Genomic DNA, 20225 nt, shown 5'->3' with positions numbered 1-20225 from the left:
ATCTACACGATTCGTAGTAATCCTCAACGTCGATTTTTATTTCCATGTTCGATATATTCATAATACTCGTAATAATCTGTATTATTAAAGTACTTGGAAAGGATTATTTGCTATACGGACTGTTCTAAATATCCCGTATAGAATTACTTCGGAGATTTTCTTCGTGTATATTTCTTGCAATTCATATCCAACTTTGTATCCTATTCAGAACTTTAATGACATAATACCGGTGAAAAGAGCTAAATAGCGTCCCGAAGAAAACTTAAGCTTGTACCTGCACCGGGCGACTTACAGGTTGAAAGAGCATGCCGCGTCGATGTCACTTCAGTAAACTTTGCATACACTTTCTTGTGAAATAAGATGGCGCATGGTCTTTTCAAGCTACCAGGTCCGCATTACTTTGTGTGTACAACTACTTAGTGAAAAAATAACTTAGCTGCTTTTAGGAAAACAGCCTTTTGACAACAAATTCAGTAAAATTATTGCCTTTACAAATTAGTTTTACTCATTTAATTAAAATATAGGGATTTGGTGCATGCTGGTATTCTATATTAAAAATTGAGGATTAAGCTTGTTGTTGTTAAAGTCAATGTTTGGAAAACTATATCTGGAAATCTACGTAGGCACAAATACATGGAAAATAAAATGCATTGCAAAATTGTTTTCAGAATTTTATATCATAATTACAATTTCAATATTGTGTGTAATAATGCATATAAAACACGCGGTGCTATATCCTACATATTTAACAAAATGTTGTCTTACGTTGACGATCATTATGTTCGTCAAAGTAACAACAAAACAACCTGTTATATTAAAATATTTTGCCGAAGTATTAAAATATCCTTTAGGTAAAATTCTATAAACAAGTACGAATTTTACAAAGCATTGGAGAGCCAAGGAATATTCATATATTAGGAAAATGTCAGTGCCATCCGTGGCATGTTGTGAATGTTCAATGTATATTAAATATCCTCTTGACGCTGTTTGTCCAAAGCTTATTACAGATATAGGTTTATGGATGGATTTGTACACTAACACACAATCACATAACGCATATTGATCTCGTCGAAATAGTTTGTGATGGAGCGACGGAAATGGTTTAAATAATATTTTGGTAGCGGCTGCGCTTGTCGAATCTAGCTACCACGCTATGAACATTTTTCCACTAGTCGTAAAAGCGTTTCATGCTTTTGGTAAAAATCAATTTCCATCGAGATTAGTATCGTAAATCTAGGAAATTAAGTGTTACAAATGTATCTGGTACCAAAGTACTGTATACTGTATGTACAAAATACTGTAATTATATTATAAAACAAATTTTATAATATAATTACAGTATTTTATTGCAAATAAATAGAAATGCTTTTCAGACGTCTGTTCGCCACTTTTTCCCGCGTCGGTCCGGAAACTTTGGTTACAACACAATGTCGAAGTACCTTATTATATCGACAGTCGGCTATTGTTTCATTTTAATTTGCGCTGAATTGTCTGTACCTCCGGCGGCGTCAGAATTGTTTTTGCGGTTTGAATGACTTTCACGTCTATAAAACTATCTAATTATAACTAGCAGTAAGAGTTTCTTTACAGGCAGTTTTAATTACTTAATTTTACTTTAAAAATATACCCTAAACCATTTACTACTTACGATGTTTTCGACTTTGTTAATCTATTATTGTAACAATGGAAGTATCGTATAGTACCTACCAATATCTTTATCGATACCGAAAAAATGCAACTACTTTATTTTACGATTATACTAAGTTCTTTGGGCAAAAATAATAAGTAGGGCGCCTGTAAGTAACGATCATGTGTTCAAGTAAATAATGTTTACTTCATTTCAGTTGAACGAAGTTTGTCTGAAAAAGCACAGTCGGTCCATATTTCAGTATACATCAACTAAATGCCTCCGGCTACTGCTTAGTTGTCCAGTAAACCAAGAAACTTCACGAAATTGTACTGTCCCTCATTCATGAAATGTATTTTACAAAGGTTTTATATTTTGTGAAATATATTCCCAAATTTTGTGTTTACAATAAAATAATTATAAGAGAACATCAATGAATGTAACCAAAACTAAAATTACTTAAAAGTTAAATTGTCTAAAATTATGTGACACCTGATTTTTTTCTTACACTTATGCCTGTAGTTATTCATCGCATTATTAGTATAACAAAAATCTACTATGAATAAATACTATGATGTCTTTAAAATTATTAATAGAATTTTAATTGTTGCAGATGCATTTTTTTTTTCTAAAATACAAAAAAATCTTATTCCTTATTTATCAAAGATTTCAATATTTCCTCACTGTTCTTTTACTTCTCACTGCATATTGCGCACTTCAGATAACAGTTAATTTAAACAGACCGGTTATGTTTTCGTTTCAATGATTGATTTCCACTGGGTCTCTGTTTTCATGTCCTCACTTGTTTTAATTAAACTATGAATTTTAATTTTGTCCACAACGTGTCTCCCAACACTATATAAATATACATTTGTTGTCACTGTTGTGTGTACTGTATTTCAGACAGCTCTCTAAAAACCAAAAAAGAAATGCTTAGGTTACATGGCCGTTGAGTTTCTTCAGTCTACCCGAAACATTTATCTCTGATTTGTTGTAGAAAAGTAGGGAACAATGTGTCCATATAACAAACCCGGTTGATAAATAATCCGTCGAGAGCTTTGACAGCTATTCTCGCTGACTAAACTGAAGCCTCAGTCAGACCGGTCAGTGCACTATAATTAAATAAAACACCGGGAATTTATGACAGTATTGTCTATACGGCTCAATTGAACTGGTAAAATGCATTTTATTTGATATCAGACGGTAACACTCGCTGCCATGAGTTATGGCGATTGTTTCACAGAAAACAATGGCATTTCTGGCATATTGTGATGAAAGTGTGCCACTCGAAAATTCCGCTGAAAGCCTGCTAGCGACCTGCATCGCGAACATATATACGTGTTATAAGGCGAGTTCGAATACTGCATTGCGATTTCGTTACCATAAGCTAAGCTATACTTTTTCAAATTACTTAATTTATTGTAATTGCTGGTTTTCCTGAAACAGATTATAGCACAACCGTTGGTGTTCCAAGTATACTTTCCAGGCCGGTATAAATTATTTAAAAAACAGGCCTCATAATTGACAAAGCCCTATTTAATTTGTATCCAGAATGGTGGTACCATAACTTTTGTTTAATTTGGTCTATTAAACGACACGCGCTGGAACAAAATAAAAGACCTGTTAATTAATCAACTTATGTAAATATCCCAAGCCTAATAGGCGCCCTAAATTGTGTCTTGCGCCGTCGTTGTAGAGTCTAATTCGTGTTGTATGTCCACAGACGTTTGCTTCCAACCTTTCTTCAACTTCGTGGACATGAGGGCTCTCTTGGAGAACTTCTGCGTGTACCATGTGAACGCGCCGGGACAGGAGGATGGTGCTCCAAGTCTACCAGAAGAGTGAGTACTTAACCTTAGCTTTTTTGTAGGGTTGACACATTTATACCAATAGTTTCACCCACATGAATAAAAATACGTTGTTTTTGTCGTCGAATTTACAGTTCTTGAATGAAAATAGCATTTCCAAAAGTTCTCGATATAATCTACTCTTCAAAAGTATATTCAAATTTGGTTTTCATAAATCTTTCTCGTATTTTAGCTGTGTACTTTTATACGGGAACATATATTAAACTGCTGTCGGCATAAAAAGCTCGTTGTTGGTTCTAACGGCAATTTACCTTTATTGATGTCAGTTCATCGCGATTAAGTTGCCCAACCCATATCCACAAATTTTGTTACTCGCTTCAGCTAGGTATCTGAAAACTGGACAGGTTGTGGATTCCACATCGTAAAGTAGTAATCTGAAAAAAGTATTTGCTCATAAATGAAATGAAAGTGAGCTCGTAAAAGATACATTAATACGAAAGGCGCGCATTTAAAGTATCCATTGCGTCTTCTAGAAGCTATAATAGTATTAAGATGTACTGAACATTCTTAAGGGCATTATTCCGCACAATGTCCAGAGTCGCCGAGCGGCGCACTTAGTTGATCTTATTAATTCTACTGCGTTTAGATAATTTGCCCCGCATCGGAATGTGCGACACAATGCACCCTGCTTTGTGATTCACATAATATTATCATTCCACTCCCCCACGATGTTATTTACTTGCGTAGCATCTTCTTTGATTTAATTATGGTTGGCTGAACAACATTTGCAAAGAGATTTCTTTACATATTATGTCGTTTGCATTCTTCGAAAACAAATATAATTGACATTTCTCAATGATTATTTAAAATACGTCATATAACAATTAGCAAGCGTTTTGCTCTAATCCATCTTAATTGATAGTCAATTCAGTGAATTGTTTATGTGCTGTAAATTAATAAATCTGAATTGTTTAAATGGTCGATTTTGTATTTAAAGGACGTGGGCTTGACGTGGGACGAAATGGACAGTAAACGTTTCTTAGAACTATTACATTGATGTATATCTATAGGAAAATTTACCGTAGTATATCCAAACAAAGCTTTGTTGGTAAATCGATAGCAGTGCTAAACGGCCATCAATTTAAACGATTAGTTGCTAATATATTGAGTGTGGAGCGGTGAGCATGATGGACGTTAATCGACCAACAACTTCGGTTGGACGTCTCTACGTATCTAGCTAGCCACTTAAACACAATACGTCTGTGCTATGAGATTACGTTCAATCTGCTACCTTTATCGGATATTTCTAGGTATATTATAATTGAATTATTATAATGGTTAGTGCTACAAGTTTAACAATTTATGATTAAATTATTCTGAGTAGTACGTATAAGAAATAGGATTGCACTTTGCGACACATTAATCTTCATAAAGATTTCAGGGTTCCGGTTATAACTTTTCCTAAAAATAGTGATCTAGTTAGTTGTCGCATGCAAAAGTAAAGTAAACTTGGCACTTCCTTTCACACTTATTTATTCTCTCGTCAGGTTGTCGTATGATCGTATTTAAAATGTTTAAGATTCCTCAAAAGCTACCTTGAAGATTTCAAAACAGATAAGTGAAACTGATATAATACATATCATGCAAGTTTCGAGGTACAAGTCCATATTTGATTACTTATTCTCCTTGGAACTCCGGCGTTGCAAACATCTAAGTTTCTGAAACCATTTTAAGTGGTAATATCGCGCTGTAAGGAGTTTAGAACTGAGGACGTGTTTCATCAAACAAGGCGATTCACAATTATCTATACTTATAATAAATCTGTAGAGAGGTCAATTCTGTACATTGAATATATTTAAAAAAAAACCAATGGGGGATGTTTAGTAACGGATACTGATACCGAATCTGCAATTTATAATTTTCTTTTCTGTCTGTCTGTCTGTCTGTCCTCCGTCTGTATGTGTCGCTATCACGTAAAAACTACCGGATAGAACGCACTGAAATTTGCTATATGCATAGAATAAGTAGTGGAGCAGTTCCTAGGATACTTTTTATCGCATAATTTTTCATAGATTTTTAGAAAATTGAAAAAAATACGTAGAAATCTTTCGAACCTGCGTTTCCCTAAAGATACCATAGATGGCGTTGCGAATCCATTTCACAACATTCGCAATATAGTTCGCGGCGCCTGCCGTATCGATACCTGTTGTTCGCACCAACCAATAGATGGCGTATAGTCCGCAACAAAGCATGTTTTTCCTAATTAATTTATTTTGATTGCTTTATTGTAAAAAAAATACCTTTGAAACAGGCTATACATTTATAAGATTTTCAAACATAAATGTTGTATGATTTATTACACAAAAATGTTGGTTTACGAGGGTCCGGTGCGGTCGGGATATCCTAGGTGGCAAACTGAATAATTTCGTTTGTGGTCGTTGTTCGCCGCTACTAACAGATGGCGTTGTAGTTCGTAACACATAACCAAATTAATTGGTTGCATTAAGGAAAAAAAATGGATAGCTATGAAACAGACTATGTGGTAAGTTTTAAAAAATAAACAACGGATGATATAAGTATAAAAAATAATTACGGGTTACGCGGTTTCGGACGTATCATCGTAAGTATACATTATTACGCGTCTGAAGAGCTCCGGCGCAGATAGGACCTATAATAATATTCTGAATCTAGACGGGTAAGCAATGGTCAGTCTATAATAAGGTATTATATTTTACACTGTAAACTGCTACGGATACAGACGAGAGCGGAAAAGAAGGTAACCACAGGAAATCAGGCCTGCCTGAGCCTGTGTCACATTGTGTGCCCTTCGGGTCCCTTTCGTAAATAACCATTAGATGACAAAAGAGTTGTTAACATTTTTATGTGTAGGTGTATCGAGTGCTTCGCAATTCGCGTGCTCAAACGAATAAGCAACAGTACGAAATTCACGCGAGCGGAGCCGCACGGGTCAGCTAGTTATAAATATAATGCCTAAAACAACACGTTACGACACCTACGCCATATAAATACTAATATTTACTTTGTGATTAGGAAAAGCAAATCGTTACATACCTATAGTCATGTATTAGCATACTTACATTGTGTTTTAACCTGCTAAAAGTATTCATAGTAGTCGTTTTCTAGTTAAAGCTCGGAACGAAGTGCGATTTAAATTCCAATCCTATCTCTAATTCTACACGTTTGTGGGCAGTCCCTGTGCTCTTCGCCGCGCTAATTTTACAAGCGTTCTCATAATATAAAACGGTCGACACGATGTTGGTTCTGCCGACCGATCGTTGTTCTACTTCTAATCTCGGCCAATATTCATTGATTTACGTTAACCAGTAATAATAGCCCCTTCTAATTTTATAGTATTAAAAACTTTCAAGCGCTTATTGTATTTTGTAAAAAATATTCTTCTTTATTCAATAATTTTAAAGCTACTGAGTATTTGAAAATACTAATTCCGGCGTAATAACAGCTTTTAAATAATTTCAGACGATAACAAAATAAAGCGAAACACAGTCCATTAAAATTTGCACAAAGCTAATCCGCCGTCTATTCATCTCACAAATACAACAGCGCGTCTTAAAGTCAAACAGTGCTACATTTCTAAACAACAAGTCGGTCGAGTCTGCGTCGCGCGATAACGACCACCTCCACCCTGAATCCTGCAATGCTTTGTACCACACCCGACTTACATTTTCATATAATGAAAAAATTGTCTCAATCATTACAAAAATGAAGATGGAACACGAACCCTTCTCTACCCCAAGAAACGTTCTGAAAGATTACCCTCATGATTTTAAGGCCTTCGCTAGACTTTTATATAATACCTACTCGGTGAGTTTGCGTGGTCAGTCCGTTTCTAATAGTTTCGTGTTGGTATTCATCAACAGTTAGTACGTCAATGATGGATGAATGTGGACAAGCTTTCAAACTATTTGGGTGCTGCGATACAAAGGCCGAAATTACGTAACTACCTTAAATTCTGATCCTAGTCAGTATCGATATTAGTTCCTTTGTAAAATAACGACTTTGTACGAGTGCTGTCTGGTTTTACAAAGTGATAATAATCTTGTATTTGAAACAACTTTTATTGCTCGGTATATTTTATTCAACAAATTTAATATTGAGAGCATTAGATGTAATGAGCTCAATCCGTTCATGCCACGGCGTTGATCCACTTTAAGTTTCCATTGAAACATTTAACTTGGGCTGCATTCACTAAACCCAGTTAGATGCAGCAGAATCCTGAGCACAACCACATCCGCGCAAGTTTTGCGTGTTCTCTTTAAACTGAGCTCATCGCAACAAATGTAAAATTATACTCCAACATAAAATGAGAATTGTTTGGAGTACCTGTAGAATATGATGGTAAATTCATAATCGTTATTACAATCCACTTTGAGACGTCTAAATTGAAATAATAAAAGTCGGAAATGAAATGCGACTTCAAAAAAGTATGGTAAAATGGAATAGGTCAAGTTACGCCTGAGGCGGTCTTAGAGGAATGTTTTCTTTTTTGTATTTTCGTGGCAATGGGGCCGTGCACCGCCCTGGCGTTCCGTCGCCGTCGCCGTAATGAGCGCCGTGGAACGCAATAACTTTAAACAGGTCGGGAATCCAGGGCATTCTTGACACCCGGCTATTGCACCCCCATTGTAGTAAGGGTTGGACAACCATAATGGAAACCCATTATTGAAGAATTGCACAAAATTAAGTTCATTTGATGAATTCTTTACGCTCCAAAACATTTTTGGTTTACTTTTATTAATATTAATATTTATGTTATAGCGTTCGGGAACAGTTAGTTCCTTTCCATTAGGCTGTTGGGTGTTATGAGTCCGGAAATATTGCAAATAACGCGCGACTTGAAACACAACCTAACCTCTATAATCCCCTCATGATCTCATTCTATATTTGTTTGGAAAAGGTTAATAGAAAATTAAAATACTGGTAGATGTTTCTCACTCTTAATTTCTCGCCTTACATAATCAAATACTACTGCTGGAGGTGTGGATATAAAAAGCTTTTTTAATTACTCGGTTTTTATTACTCTCAAGCACCTCGTAGTCTAGAGAGCCGTGACCTTTGCAATTCAAACGTCGAACTACAAATTACTGAAAAACATTTTATACATTTAAAGCTTCGCTCTAACGCTCTTATTTGATTGAAGTATATGAAGTACGCCTAGTTTCTAACACTACTTGAAAACTTGTCGTTAAATTTGCTTGCAGCTCTATAAACCGCAACTTGAGTAAATCTCTGATCCATTGGATTAAGGTTGGGAAAAGCTTCAATCTTAAACACAATATTCTGCGGTTCCCTTGAAACGGCTACTTTCCAAATGGAATTAAAGGATGAAAGCTTTAAAGAAACAGTTCTAATTTAACAATATCGATTCAGCTCTGTGGAAGTCATAGCTATTTGAGGTACACATTAAACACTATTTGTGTTTATCCTTATTCACATTCGAGTGCTGTGTTTTGTAACACTTCGAATTCGGAATATAATGAAGTCAATTTATGTTTGAATTCACCCGCATTGAAGTTAAGTAGTTAAAAAGTAAACAATGTTTCGGTAGAACCGTTCCCAAGCTCTCTTTGTCACGATTTAGTCGTGTGTCCATGCAAACTTTCCTCGGCAAACTAAATTAAGGTTGAAATGACAAACAACGCTTTTCAAATATGGTACACCGAAAATGCTTTGTACGCCGGATCTCTGTCAATATAAAAAATGCTATTAGTCCACTTTTGTTCAAATTCATGGAATTTAGTGGGTATATATTTTGTTTAATTAAAGCGCCTTTTATGTTTCCAACTAACTCATTATATTATTATAAATGGGAGATTTATTATTTCTGTTAATGTTTGAAATATGTTTAAAATATTGCATAATGCCATGATAAACCTCAATTGTCGTCTTTGTCACCGCGTAATACTGGCTACTAATGGAGTGCTCGAGTAAACAAATAAAACCACACAGCACTTCCGTTGAATCAGGTGCCAGCACTAATCTCTAAAAAGACAGGCTACGAGTACAATTAGTGCTAGAGCCTGCAGACGTAAATGCCACCACACTTTTAAAGTGACACACTTGCACTTTTTACCAACTACTTAGTCTTTGCTTATTTATCTTGTTTTTGTTCTCTTTTGAATATTTTTCTGCTAACGAAACATAAAAGAGCGGGATTTTATTCTGCTTTCATTTCAGTTTCATATTATATTGTGTTTTTGTTATTTTTACTTTAACTCGCCACTTGCATTTTTGTGAATAAAATTATAACTATTTATCTCATGTTTGAGAGTACGCCTTTCCAACTAGTTCACAATTCGACTCCTGACATCACCGCACCGGGATGTTCATAATTACGACTCTGTGGGATCCAAAACTTTTTAAACTATTGCGCTCACTGTTACGAGAGTTGAATTATAGCGGTCCTACTTCTAGCATTCATACTGCACAGGATACAATGTCAATTACTTTGTTGAAGATCCCGAAACGACAAAAGATAAATGTCTAAACGCAGACGTAAATCAACATGGCCTAACTGGATTATTTATGTGCAGATAATTTATTCCACATGTATAGATGTAGAACGAGGCTAGTCTATACTCGCAAGATGTCTGGCTAGACGGATTCAACATGTAGGTACAACCCCTGTGGAAGTAATAATATGTTATCATACTATTGTAATCTATCTACATACTCGAATCTTCAAACATAGAGTTGAAGCGATTTTTCAGGAATATAGTGTTAATTTTCGAAACCAAACAGACATAGTTAAAAAAAATACTGTTAACAGTACGAATACCACATTTGTGCCACCAGCATAATTACAGTCCTGTATTAATGACGTTTTTCTCAAAGAAAATGAATTACTTCCAAAACATATTTTTCCGAATTATGTACTTTTTAGTAAAAATCTTAAAGAGGTCTTAACTTGTCCTGCGTCTCTGTCAAGTCTTCCTTTGTCACCGCTTATTATGCATAGTTAATTTTGGAATACTTGCAGTTCGATGTATTTTCGTAATAAACAATCAACAATTTTCTTATTCAATTTAGTCCTAGTGGAACAGAACAGCCTAGTTTTAGTAGTCGTAGTAGAACAGCGTACCTCCCCACTTGGAGCACAATAGCCAGAACCAAGTCACATATTTTTTGTGAAACAATAATGTATCTTATCCAAACATCTTTGCCGATATACAGTATACACTGGCACTGCGTCCCGCACTAGACAAACGACTATCATGACTCTTGTTATATGAAAATCGTATCTTTCTGTCAAATTACCGCGCTCTACTTCAAGAAAGAAAAGTTACGTAAGCAAGAACACGTTTTGTGTGCTACATAGTTTTTTCTGTATACCTTCCCTATGTTTTCTAATGAAAGACTGTTGATACAACTCTCAATTGATAGCAGTACAGAAATAAAAAGACGTGATTAAATGGACTGTTATTCAATTTATCAGGATATATTAACAAATCCGCCCCCAAATGTTGGTAAAACATCTACACGCTCACTCATATCGAAGGCACGTATTCATTAGGTACGAGTAATAAAATAAAACCGTGTAGTAAACCCGCCGGCGTATCGTTCTCTTTCGATCTAAAAATAGTATCGAATTCCCAAATGAGAATCAATTTAAAAGGTATGTACAAATCGGAACGAAGTCAATGAATTAAATGTGGTGACGCAAGTTTTAGTAACATTTAGCTAGTTAACCGTTTATTCGGTGTCCTTGCGAGCGCGAGCGAGTCAGGGCGTGCGGGTTGTATTGATTTTTTTGAACGGCACGCGCCACTGACTACGTCCAAGTAATACTATTTGAATAATGCCTTCTTGTTCCGATATCGGTCTTTTTCATTTTCACATATCATAAGCCGTAAGGGCATTATAAATCTTCCTGCAAAGCTCCTGACCCGGTTTTGCGCGAGCTGTAATGCAGAGTGAACTAGAAGCTACTACCAACTATCATGGAATAAAAAGGAACATTAAAACACTATATTTAAGCCTATAATTCCCAATCTAGATTATCGATTCACTAAATCTGGGCACGAGATCAGGCTCAATTCCCTTTAGGAATCCGCTTTAAAAGTGTTCCCTCCACAGTCAATAAGAGGGCGTTCCATTAGTATTCTGTGCGGTAGAAGAAATTATCATTTTGTACAAAGATGTCTCAGAGTGCAGATTTCTCTTTTATATGAATTGTGATTTGGACTAAATCCATTATTTTTTTCCAATGGTTTTCCCATACAGCGGCGATCAATTTTATCGGCGAGTTCAATGACACGATTTTCCGAGCACCGAAACTGGTGCCATTGAAACCTGTCATGGTCACGACTTAACGCACGCCCACAGAGAGTTTCACAAAGCGCTAAACATTTAAATTATTGTATAAAGTAGCGGCCTAAACCCGTGTACTCGTTGGAGATACGAGCGTACCAATAGTTTGAAGCATGCTAACAATGTGCGTAGCGGAGCTTGTCAACGGTGGACATTCCTGAAATGATCAATCTCTGTAAACTCGTGTTATACAAGTAGTCACTGTCCCAAATCTGGCCTGGCATTATGTAAGGCAAGTTTATTGTTCTAATTAGTACCATAACAGTCAAACATTTCAGCGGTGACCCTGCGGCATACTACGGATAATTTACACTGTTCTACACAAACACGCACACTAGCCGTAGACGCTCGCAAAGATGCCCATGTAAACATATCCCTACTGATTATGTCGGTCAAATTACCATAAATACCTTCATAGTTTGTAAAGGAATGATTTATGGATTGAATGCCAGTACACGAAGATGCAGACCGTCACAAATCTATTTGGGTTTGTTTATTTCAACCGGCTTACAGTAAAAATATTGCAGACCTAACCTAGTTACTGCTAGTCTATATCCACTATGCGTAGTAACTGAATCGTTTTTATTTAATCCATTTGTATCAACTTCTTCAAAATAGCTCCAAATTATTATTGTTTTTATTACATTAGGTCTTAATACAGATATTATTATTAAACCGGCAAAATAAATCTTAGCTATACTTTTACTAAAGTTTGCCAGGACTTAAAAATAACAATGTTCCTTCATTATAGGTATTGTTTGATTCTAAGAAGGAATAGGTCTTGCGGCAAACTTAATGAACAGGGAATATGTATTAAATAACATTTTATTACAAAGCGTGTCTAAAATAGTAGCTCACTTAGCGGTAAGAACTCTTTCCGAAACAAAGCCACACTGTGATATCAGTAAGGACAATGTGTTAATGTTAACGACACTATGAAAACGTCTACACCGGCAGTTACTGTAGTAACCCAGACTCGTCCAGCCGCGCGTCATTTCCGCTCCCATCTACGATGATTCACACCTTCCACACGAAACACAAACGCAGTAGCTCAACGCTGTACTAACCTCCAAATTAATCATCTCTTTTTATCTAAAAACTAAATATCGTATAGACAGTCACTCTTTAATGAAGCGTAAACCAGAAGTTGTGTAACTTGAAAAAGCTAACACATGAATACGTTGGTACGAATTACATCATTGTTTGTCTTTCAGCAGCGCAGTGATAATAAACGACAATATGTATAACACATTTTCATACAAGCTATGGTAGAGCTGACTAACAGACGCAATGTGTTAAAGAAGCATGCACAGTCACACAAACAGTTTTCTTCTATTAAACTTGTGTAGCACTTGGTGTGACGTAACTTAACGCCTCGCATCCTTGAGTCTGTAATAGCCCGCCCATTAGTTACAGAGGGAGCCTGGGCCATATTCTCATAAGTGTTGCTCTTACAACCATCCGATGTGATAACGTTTATTTATATTGTACTTGTGCATCGAATAATGTTAAGCAATCGCTATCTTAACATATAGTACCGTGGTTAAATTGCGATTAAAACACAGCTTGAAACTCTTAATTTGGAACAGTCGCAAACGGATTTAGGTCATGTAATAAGCGTCGATAAATTCGCGCATTTGGCTACTGTAATGTTAAACCAGTAATTATATCTACTTCTCTATGCACGTTTTTGGCCTTCATTAAACATTCAGCATCGTTGATTTAAGCCTGTGTTCAGCGACAAAAGACATCGTTATAAAAGCTTAATGGAAACTGCAAAGCCGCTTTACAATTTGAACGCCGTCCAAAGTTAAAAATGCTCATTATGTCTATGTCCTCTACTGATAATGTAAATTAAAAGAAAAACCTTTATTAATCAAGACACGATTTTGTTTAATTCTGTCAGTCGGTAGGTAACGGACGCGCCGCACGCAATGTTGGGATTATTCTGGCTAACTGTGTACGATAGGGATTTCAATTTTATAAATTGTAATTTTAATGACTTGCTCGGTTACCTTTATCGCATGTGTCAAAGTTATTAATACTGTTTATGGGGTATGGCACAATGTTTTTTTTTTACTTTAGACATTTATATTATTTATTGTGGGTAATATAAAGAGTATGTACTTATTAAGTTGCTCTACTCTAAAAATGCTCAAAGCAGATACATACAATTTCACAGTATTTTGAAGAAATGAAGAGTGATATTAATTGAGGAAATGATTACCCACAAATCGCAGCCCTATTAGACTTTACACGGGCGTTAAAATGGACTTATTATCTGCGAGGCTTGACGGAGTAGTCATTAAGTCGCTGCCGGTGGGACATCCGGCGTCGATGAAATCTCCACAGATACTAGCGTGCTCGTTAGTGTCGTTCGTTACGGCGAAACATCGCAGATTACTCCATATTTATTGTGCATCTACCTTTTATACCCTAAATATTACTGACTGCGTAATTTCGCCTACATATTCTACTCTTTCATACGAATTCGAAAAGATTAACACAATACTTAAAAATATAATTGATGCAATTTTCGGAATTACGAGATTTCATGTGTAATGATATTGGATAATGATGCTAATGATCGGAACATATTTCCAATAATGTACCCAAAATTGTGTTCTTTTATGATATTGGCATAATAACCGCCCTGTCTTCCTCTTGTACGTAATACTAAAAGCACTGGTTATGAAAAGGCATGATCGCTTTGTTTTACTTATATCATGTAGGTAACCATACAATGAATGCCTTTTAACTTCCCCTACATTATGTCAATTACACACTTCGTGACCCACTTCCATGCAGCCTTGCAAACACTCACTTATATGAAAGAAAACATGTTTGGTTTGCCGCCTTCTAAGTACTTATTAATCGATTCCAGAAGCCCAGGCGAATGAACTTATCTTTTTTTACAATGGTTTTTCTGCAATTGGTTGTACTTGTTCAATGATTTCATACATTTATGATAAATACTGAAACAATTTTATTCTACAAAATATTATCAAAATTGGCATGTATTCATCTTTTAGAGATGATTATTAGATACATGATTGATATTAGAATTACTAAGTACATTTTCGCAAATATAAAACTCTTCAAAAACCTTAGATATGTTTTATTACTATAGTTACAAAAGCTAGAAATCATTGCTTAAAGAATTTTTTCAACAAATTTCGCGTATTTGTACTTCTAGTACCTATTGAAATAATTGCTCTGGTTGTTTATAAGCCTAGCCAAAAAAAAGCTGTATTATTTTTTCTTCATAGCAACAATATAAAAGGTGTTTCGCAAAATCTCGACTATTTAAATTGTTGGGAAAACAAATATTTCGTGTTCATTCAACTGAAAATTATGTAGAGCCGGCGAAGTTGTTATTAAATGCTGACTGCGGCCGATCGATTTCATGATGATACTCGAAATTTTATTAACCTTTACTCAGAAATAGTTTGGTTAATTTAATTTCCATGTGTAGTCGTCTTCCCTGAGATCTCTGACTAGGTTTTAGACTTCGGATAATATACATTTTACATGCCCAAATTGTGTACCTTACAGTATTTTACGGTGTTTTAAGTTTCATGTACATTACAAGTATTTTATCATAGTGTCTATAGTGAAACGTCTTTATGATTTTCTTCTGATCGAATGTATAATATTTGTTCTTCAATATTTTACCTGAGAGTTATTGGCCTTTTAATAGATGAAAAGTTATTTCAATGTTAAGCGCTGTGAGCGCAGTGACGTCAATAAACTGCGTGAGAATATTTTTGAGCACTGTTTCTAAGCATGGTCAATATTCGCTTGTGATAGTATGCGTGAATGAAGTCAACACAAAAGTGAACAAATCTGTTTTTATTTCAACAGCTGTCACAAGCATTTTCACAAAGCGGTTTATACCAATGAAAATATAGAAATATCCCGACAATAACTAACAATAGCAGAGCTCACGCCTGGTCACGTACTAGTCGCTAATTGTGAATGCCAGTCCAAGCACTCTAATGAACAGGACTTCGAATCCCTATTCAAAATGTTTGGCACCTGGTTATTTGACAATGCGCTATAACAAACCATGCTGGTTTATCCAACCGTCATGCGACGCTCTCCTGACAGCTCCATTAGTTTGACGGCGTGAAATGGAAACAATGTTGCACCGTGAGTGCTCAGTCATCCGAATCAATCGTCAGCCAGAATCATCTAATGAAAAAGATTATTCACAAACAAGTACACATTTTGGTATTTGCCTATTTAAGGGTTTTAATTGCGAAAGAAGCAACAAACGATAATTTTGTGATTAAACTTAATTTCCTACGGGATTGGGACGCAATTACAGACACTGCCTCTCCAAACGAAACTAGTGCTTCAGTGTTCGAGTAAGTTTCGAGGTCGACGCAAATACGTACTTGTGTCCCTCTCGCTTCTCTTAACAAATTCTTCGTTGAAGTTTTAAAAACTACTGCAGCAGTTCTCAATGCCATTCTTGTTCAGCGAACGTTCCGTTAAAATACTTTATCAAAATTGTTCGTCTACAGAAATCTACAAAGAATGCATAAAAATTCTACAATTTCTACAATATGTATACAACATCAATGCCCTTCACCTTACTATCGCTTTCTATACTTACATATGTTTTGCATAGGCGGTACTCGTGAAAATATACAATAGACAAAGGACGGAAACCTTTGATCACAAAACAAAGACGGCTGTAGCCCGCGTTCCCAAACACCTAAATGTATTTCTATTCTTTTATTTACATATTATATAGAATGTACGAGTATGTATTGATAAAACTGGAAGTGTGAAACGACTAACAAAAATTTTGCCACCGAATGTATACAAATGTGTTAGCTAAACCTCAAAACTGTTTGTACATAAATTGCGGTTTGTGTACTAGAACGTTGCTAGGATACAAAAGGACAGTGTACTCGCTCCGTATTTTTATCTGACTGCATTACGGTCGCACGTTCATTGTACTTCAAGTAGGTTCATAATAAATGAAACGAGCGGGTCACTAGGGCGTCTGAATCCACTGAGTTCTTAGTAACGTCAGTCGATATGGTATAAATTAAATTACTCGAGTTCACGATACGGACCGTGCTGAGGGAAACTTATCTTGAACCAATTCAAGTGTCTGTTGTGTGGTTTAGATCGATCAAGATCGTTTCTTACAAGTTACTTAACTAAATATAACAGTAACGTCGCTTTAATGTGTACTAAAATAGAGCGTTCAACCTTTAAAAAGGTCGGTGAGACATTAGTAACCCCTCGGGTGTACGTAATGCCTTTCCTCCAGTAGGTACCGTCATCATCTCACTCCTTCATACGAAAAACAATTTTAGCTTGAATGAAATATTAGAAAACCCTTGTTATAATTGTTACTCATTTTAATCTTGTAATCGTCTGAGGTAGTGAATAGCCTCGAACTCGTATGAACACTTTGGAATATTCAATCCCTTCTAATGGGTTAGATATGTCGGGCGACGTCATGGATACTGACTGAATAATCTCTTAGTGGTGGTAAGTCTAAGTGCTGGTACCGTCAGTTTTGTAGGTATGGTGAATCCCACCGGAGCGAGGTATCCGCTTTGAATAGAGCACAACGTCAGTATGGCGGCCAAAGCTTGATTGAAGGCTGTTCAAAAAATAATAAACAATGTACAGTGCTTCAATTTACTAGGAATATTATACGAAAAAGGTAGTTTTAGTAGTATTAGTCCTAAAATCTGAGATAAAACAATGATCAACACCATGTCCTTGCTACAAAAAAAATTGCCAATTATGAAAAGTAAATTTTGAACCCAGGTGGTATAGCTCAGTATAGTAAGTAGATACAGTTCAGTATTTAAACGCATTCATCGAAGAGCCTGCGTCTTTAAACCTTCTCTTTTTACATTGATTAATGAGAATAATTCTCAAAATTCCGCTAGAAGTTATAAATATCAAAAATGCACAATTAAATTAAAATGCGTAAGTAGGTGACAAGTAGGTATATAATAACAGTATCGGGCGATTCGTTTAAACTAAATAACTTGCTCTATGGATCACTTCACGTATTCCGAATGTGTATATTCACGGTGATAGTTAGATGATAGATCTGGGGTTAAACTCAAACTAAGTATTACTTTATCTAAATAAAATGCAAGCGCAGCCGCGGTTGGTAAGCTAGTTAGTGAATATGATTAAAACGATCGAGGAACTATTAAACCTGATACTTAAAGAACTTGTGGCGATTCAAAGTTATCTTCAAGATGTACATTACCTTGAACTGTTTATTACCATTGATGCCATACCAATGATTATACTTATAAAGGCATTTTAATATAAAGTTTTCTATTTACGATTTTCGATATATTCTCCCACATCTCGCTACAACGTATTTTCTTCAAACATTTCTCGTAAAGTGTAGCTAACGTCACATCGTTGTCATATTGACAGCTAATAAAACAGTATGAGTTAAGAATCGACGTCAATTTTCTGGGATCCGTCAATAAGCTCTCAATAAATGTTCGCGCAAGTGGCAATGAGTCTTACTTACGTCGTCGTGTACTCGTCCGTGTAAGGAGGGTGCCAACACACTATAAAATAAATATCGCAATAAAAATTTCTCCAGACAACATTCGAACTGATACGTATTTTCAACACTTTACTTTACTTTTATTCATTGCGCTTGGCGAATAAAAAAACAATTAAAAGAAACATTTTAAGCTCATTAAAGAGTAAAAACGTTTGACAAAATTGAAGCTCCAAACACTTAAACAAGAGCATCTAATTTACTGTTGCCCTCTATTTTTATTGATGCCTGAAGGCTCTAAAGGAACAAAGTAAAAAGCATGGAGAGCACTTACATTCCGTTGTTTCTCGATCCGACGACGGGTTTCCTAAGTCTGCGAACGTGTGAATCCCGACACGCCGGTAGACAACGAGACGCCTACACTTAACATAGCTTGTGTAGTGTGTAGGCATCGTCGGCGTTTTACAATTTATTAACCTATTTACATAATTTAGTGCAGATGTAAGAGTCTTTGTGCTAATAAATTTTAGTAGATCGCCTTTGATATTATTATAGATGTGTATGAAAAATTAAGAGCTCGTTCAAGTGGTTTTTATAGGGTATTAAGACAGAGTGGTGAAAATAGCCATTGTTGTCATAACGAAATGTGGAGGTACCTTCCCAGTCCTGGAACAACTGGAAACCTCCCTATCTTAAATTTTAATCTGAAAATAATATATTGTTCAACAACTTATTGTAAACACTTCGATCTTGTGGGATAGACTACCTGTTTATATGAGGTGACGTAAATCACTAATACAGATTAAAAGTGACAACAACCTTACGAAGCCACGAGGGTGTGAGTAATGAAATGACAATGGACAGTCTTCCCCGTAAAGGGTAGGTGAATAAACTGCATTAATGGGGCGACGCGACACATCGGCGCCGGCTGCGAAGAACACGCACTAATATATGTAGACAGGACGGCAAGGCTGTTCGTTGTTCTACTACAATTAACTAATACGCTCCGCTACTACTTGATCTAGTAATGAGACAATACAAAATATTTATCAAATACTACTCACTTACTGCAAAAACCACTTCTGCACTTTATCGCACGAGTGGCTGTACTATAAGAGCGATAGATGATAGCAATTTTTAGACGTGTAAAGAAGGTGAGAAGATTTACTGATTCTATATCCAGAGACGTAACTGAGTTAATACTGTTTATTTTCCTGTATATATAAATTGCAACAACATTTTTCCAGCTTGGCGCCCACCGTGGGACTCGCTTGACGTAATTATACTTGAGTCGCGTTGGTCACAGCACTAATTAGTTTCCCTTACATTGTACGAAGTAAATCTTAATTACAGTGCCTTTCTAAAGCAATTGAAATGTTCTACAACAATTGTATTAAGAAAACAAATAAAATCACGAAAGACAAACGTTGGAGTTGTTGCGATTTTCTATTCTAAATATTATAGTTATCGAAATCGACTCAATTTTGATTCGTTGAAGGATTATCAATAGAACCAATTAACGACAAGGTTTAGAGTTAGCAAAAACGTGATATTTCGTGCAATATTTGAATAAGGTTGTATTACAAATGTAAGGCGGAATAGAATCGGCAGTGGGTCTCGTACCGCAGTGTTATGTAAGAGTGTGCCGCTCGATATAGACTGTACCTACTACATGACGGCGGCGCGATGGCTACCGGCTGACGACGTCTGGTCATACCGCCGCCTATCCTCTGGGACTTTGGAAATCACTCACTGGAAAATTGTTTTGCCGCGATATTTTACCATTAGACCGCTTCTTCGTTTCCCACGCTCCTTACAGATCTCTGACTCGCGCTTTATGCCCTACATACATTCGAATCTGAATACATTTTATAAACAAACCCTAACACATTTATATATTATAATGTATTTGAAGCAAATAATTATATTTTAA

At 35.9% G+C, this 20225-nt stretch overlaps 1 protein-coding gene across 5 annotated transcripts in view; it reads left to right on the top strand.

Annotated features, from left to right (window-relative positions):
- Window positions 1–20225, top strand: part of LOC142986154 (protein NDRG3-like) — a 66929-nt gene that overhangs the window by 31151 nt on the left and 15553 nt on the right. For all 5 annotated transcript variants that reach the window (XM_076134443.1, XM_076134447.1, XM_076134446.1 and 2 more), the window contains one exon: window positions 3351–3468. In XM_076134443.1, the coding sequence (XP_075990558.1) occupies window positions 3351–3468 (118 nt within the window). The remainder of the gene's footprint in view (window positions 1–3350; window positions 3469–20225) is intronic.

This window comes from Anticarsia gemmatalis, chromosome Z (assembly GCF_050436995.1).
Source record: "Anticarsia gemmatalis isolate Benzon Research Colony breed Stoneville strain chromosome Z, ilAntGemm2 primary, whole genome shotgun sequence".
Taxonomy (NCBI): domain Eukaryota; kingdom Metazoa; phylum Arthropoda; class Insecta; order Lepidoptera; family Erebidae; genus Anticarsia; species Anticarsia gemmatalis.
This window is presented reverse-complemented; position numbering and strand designations above follow the sequence as displayed.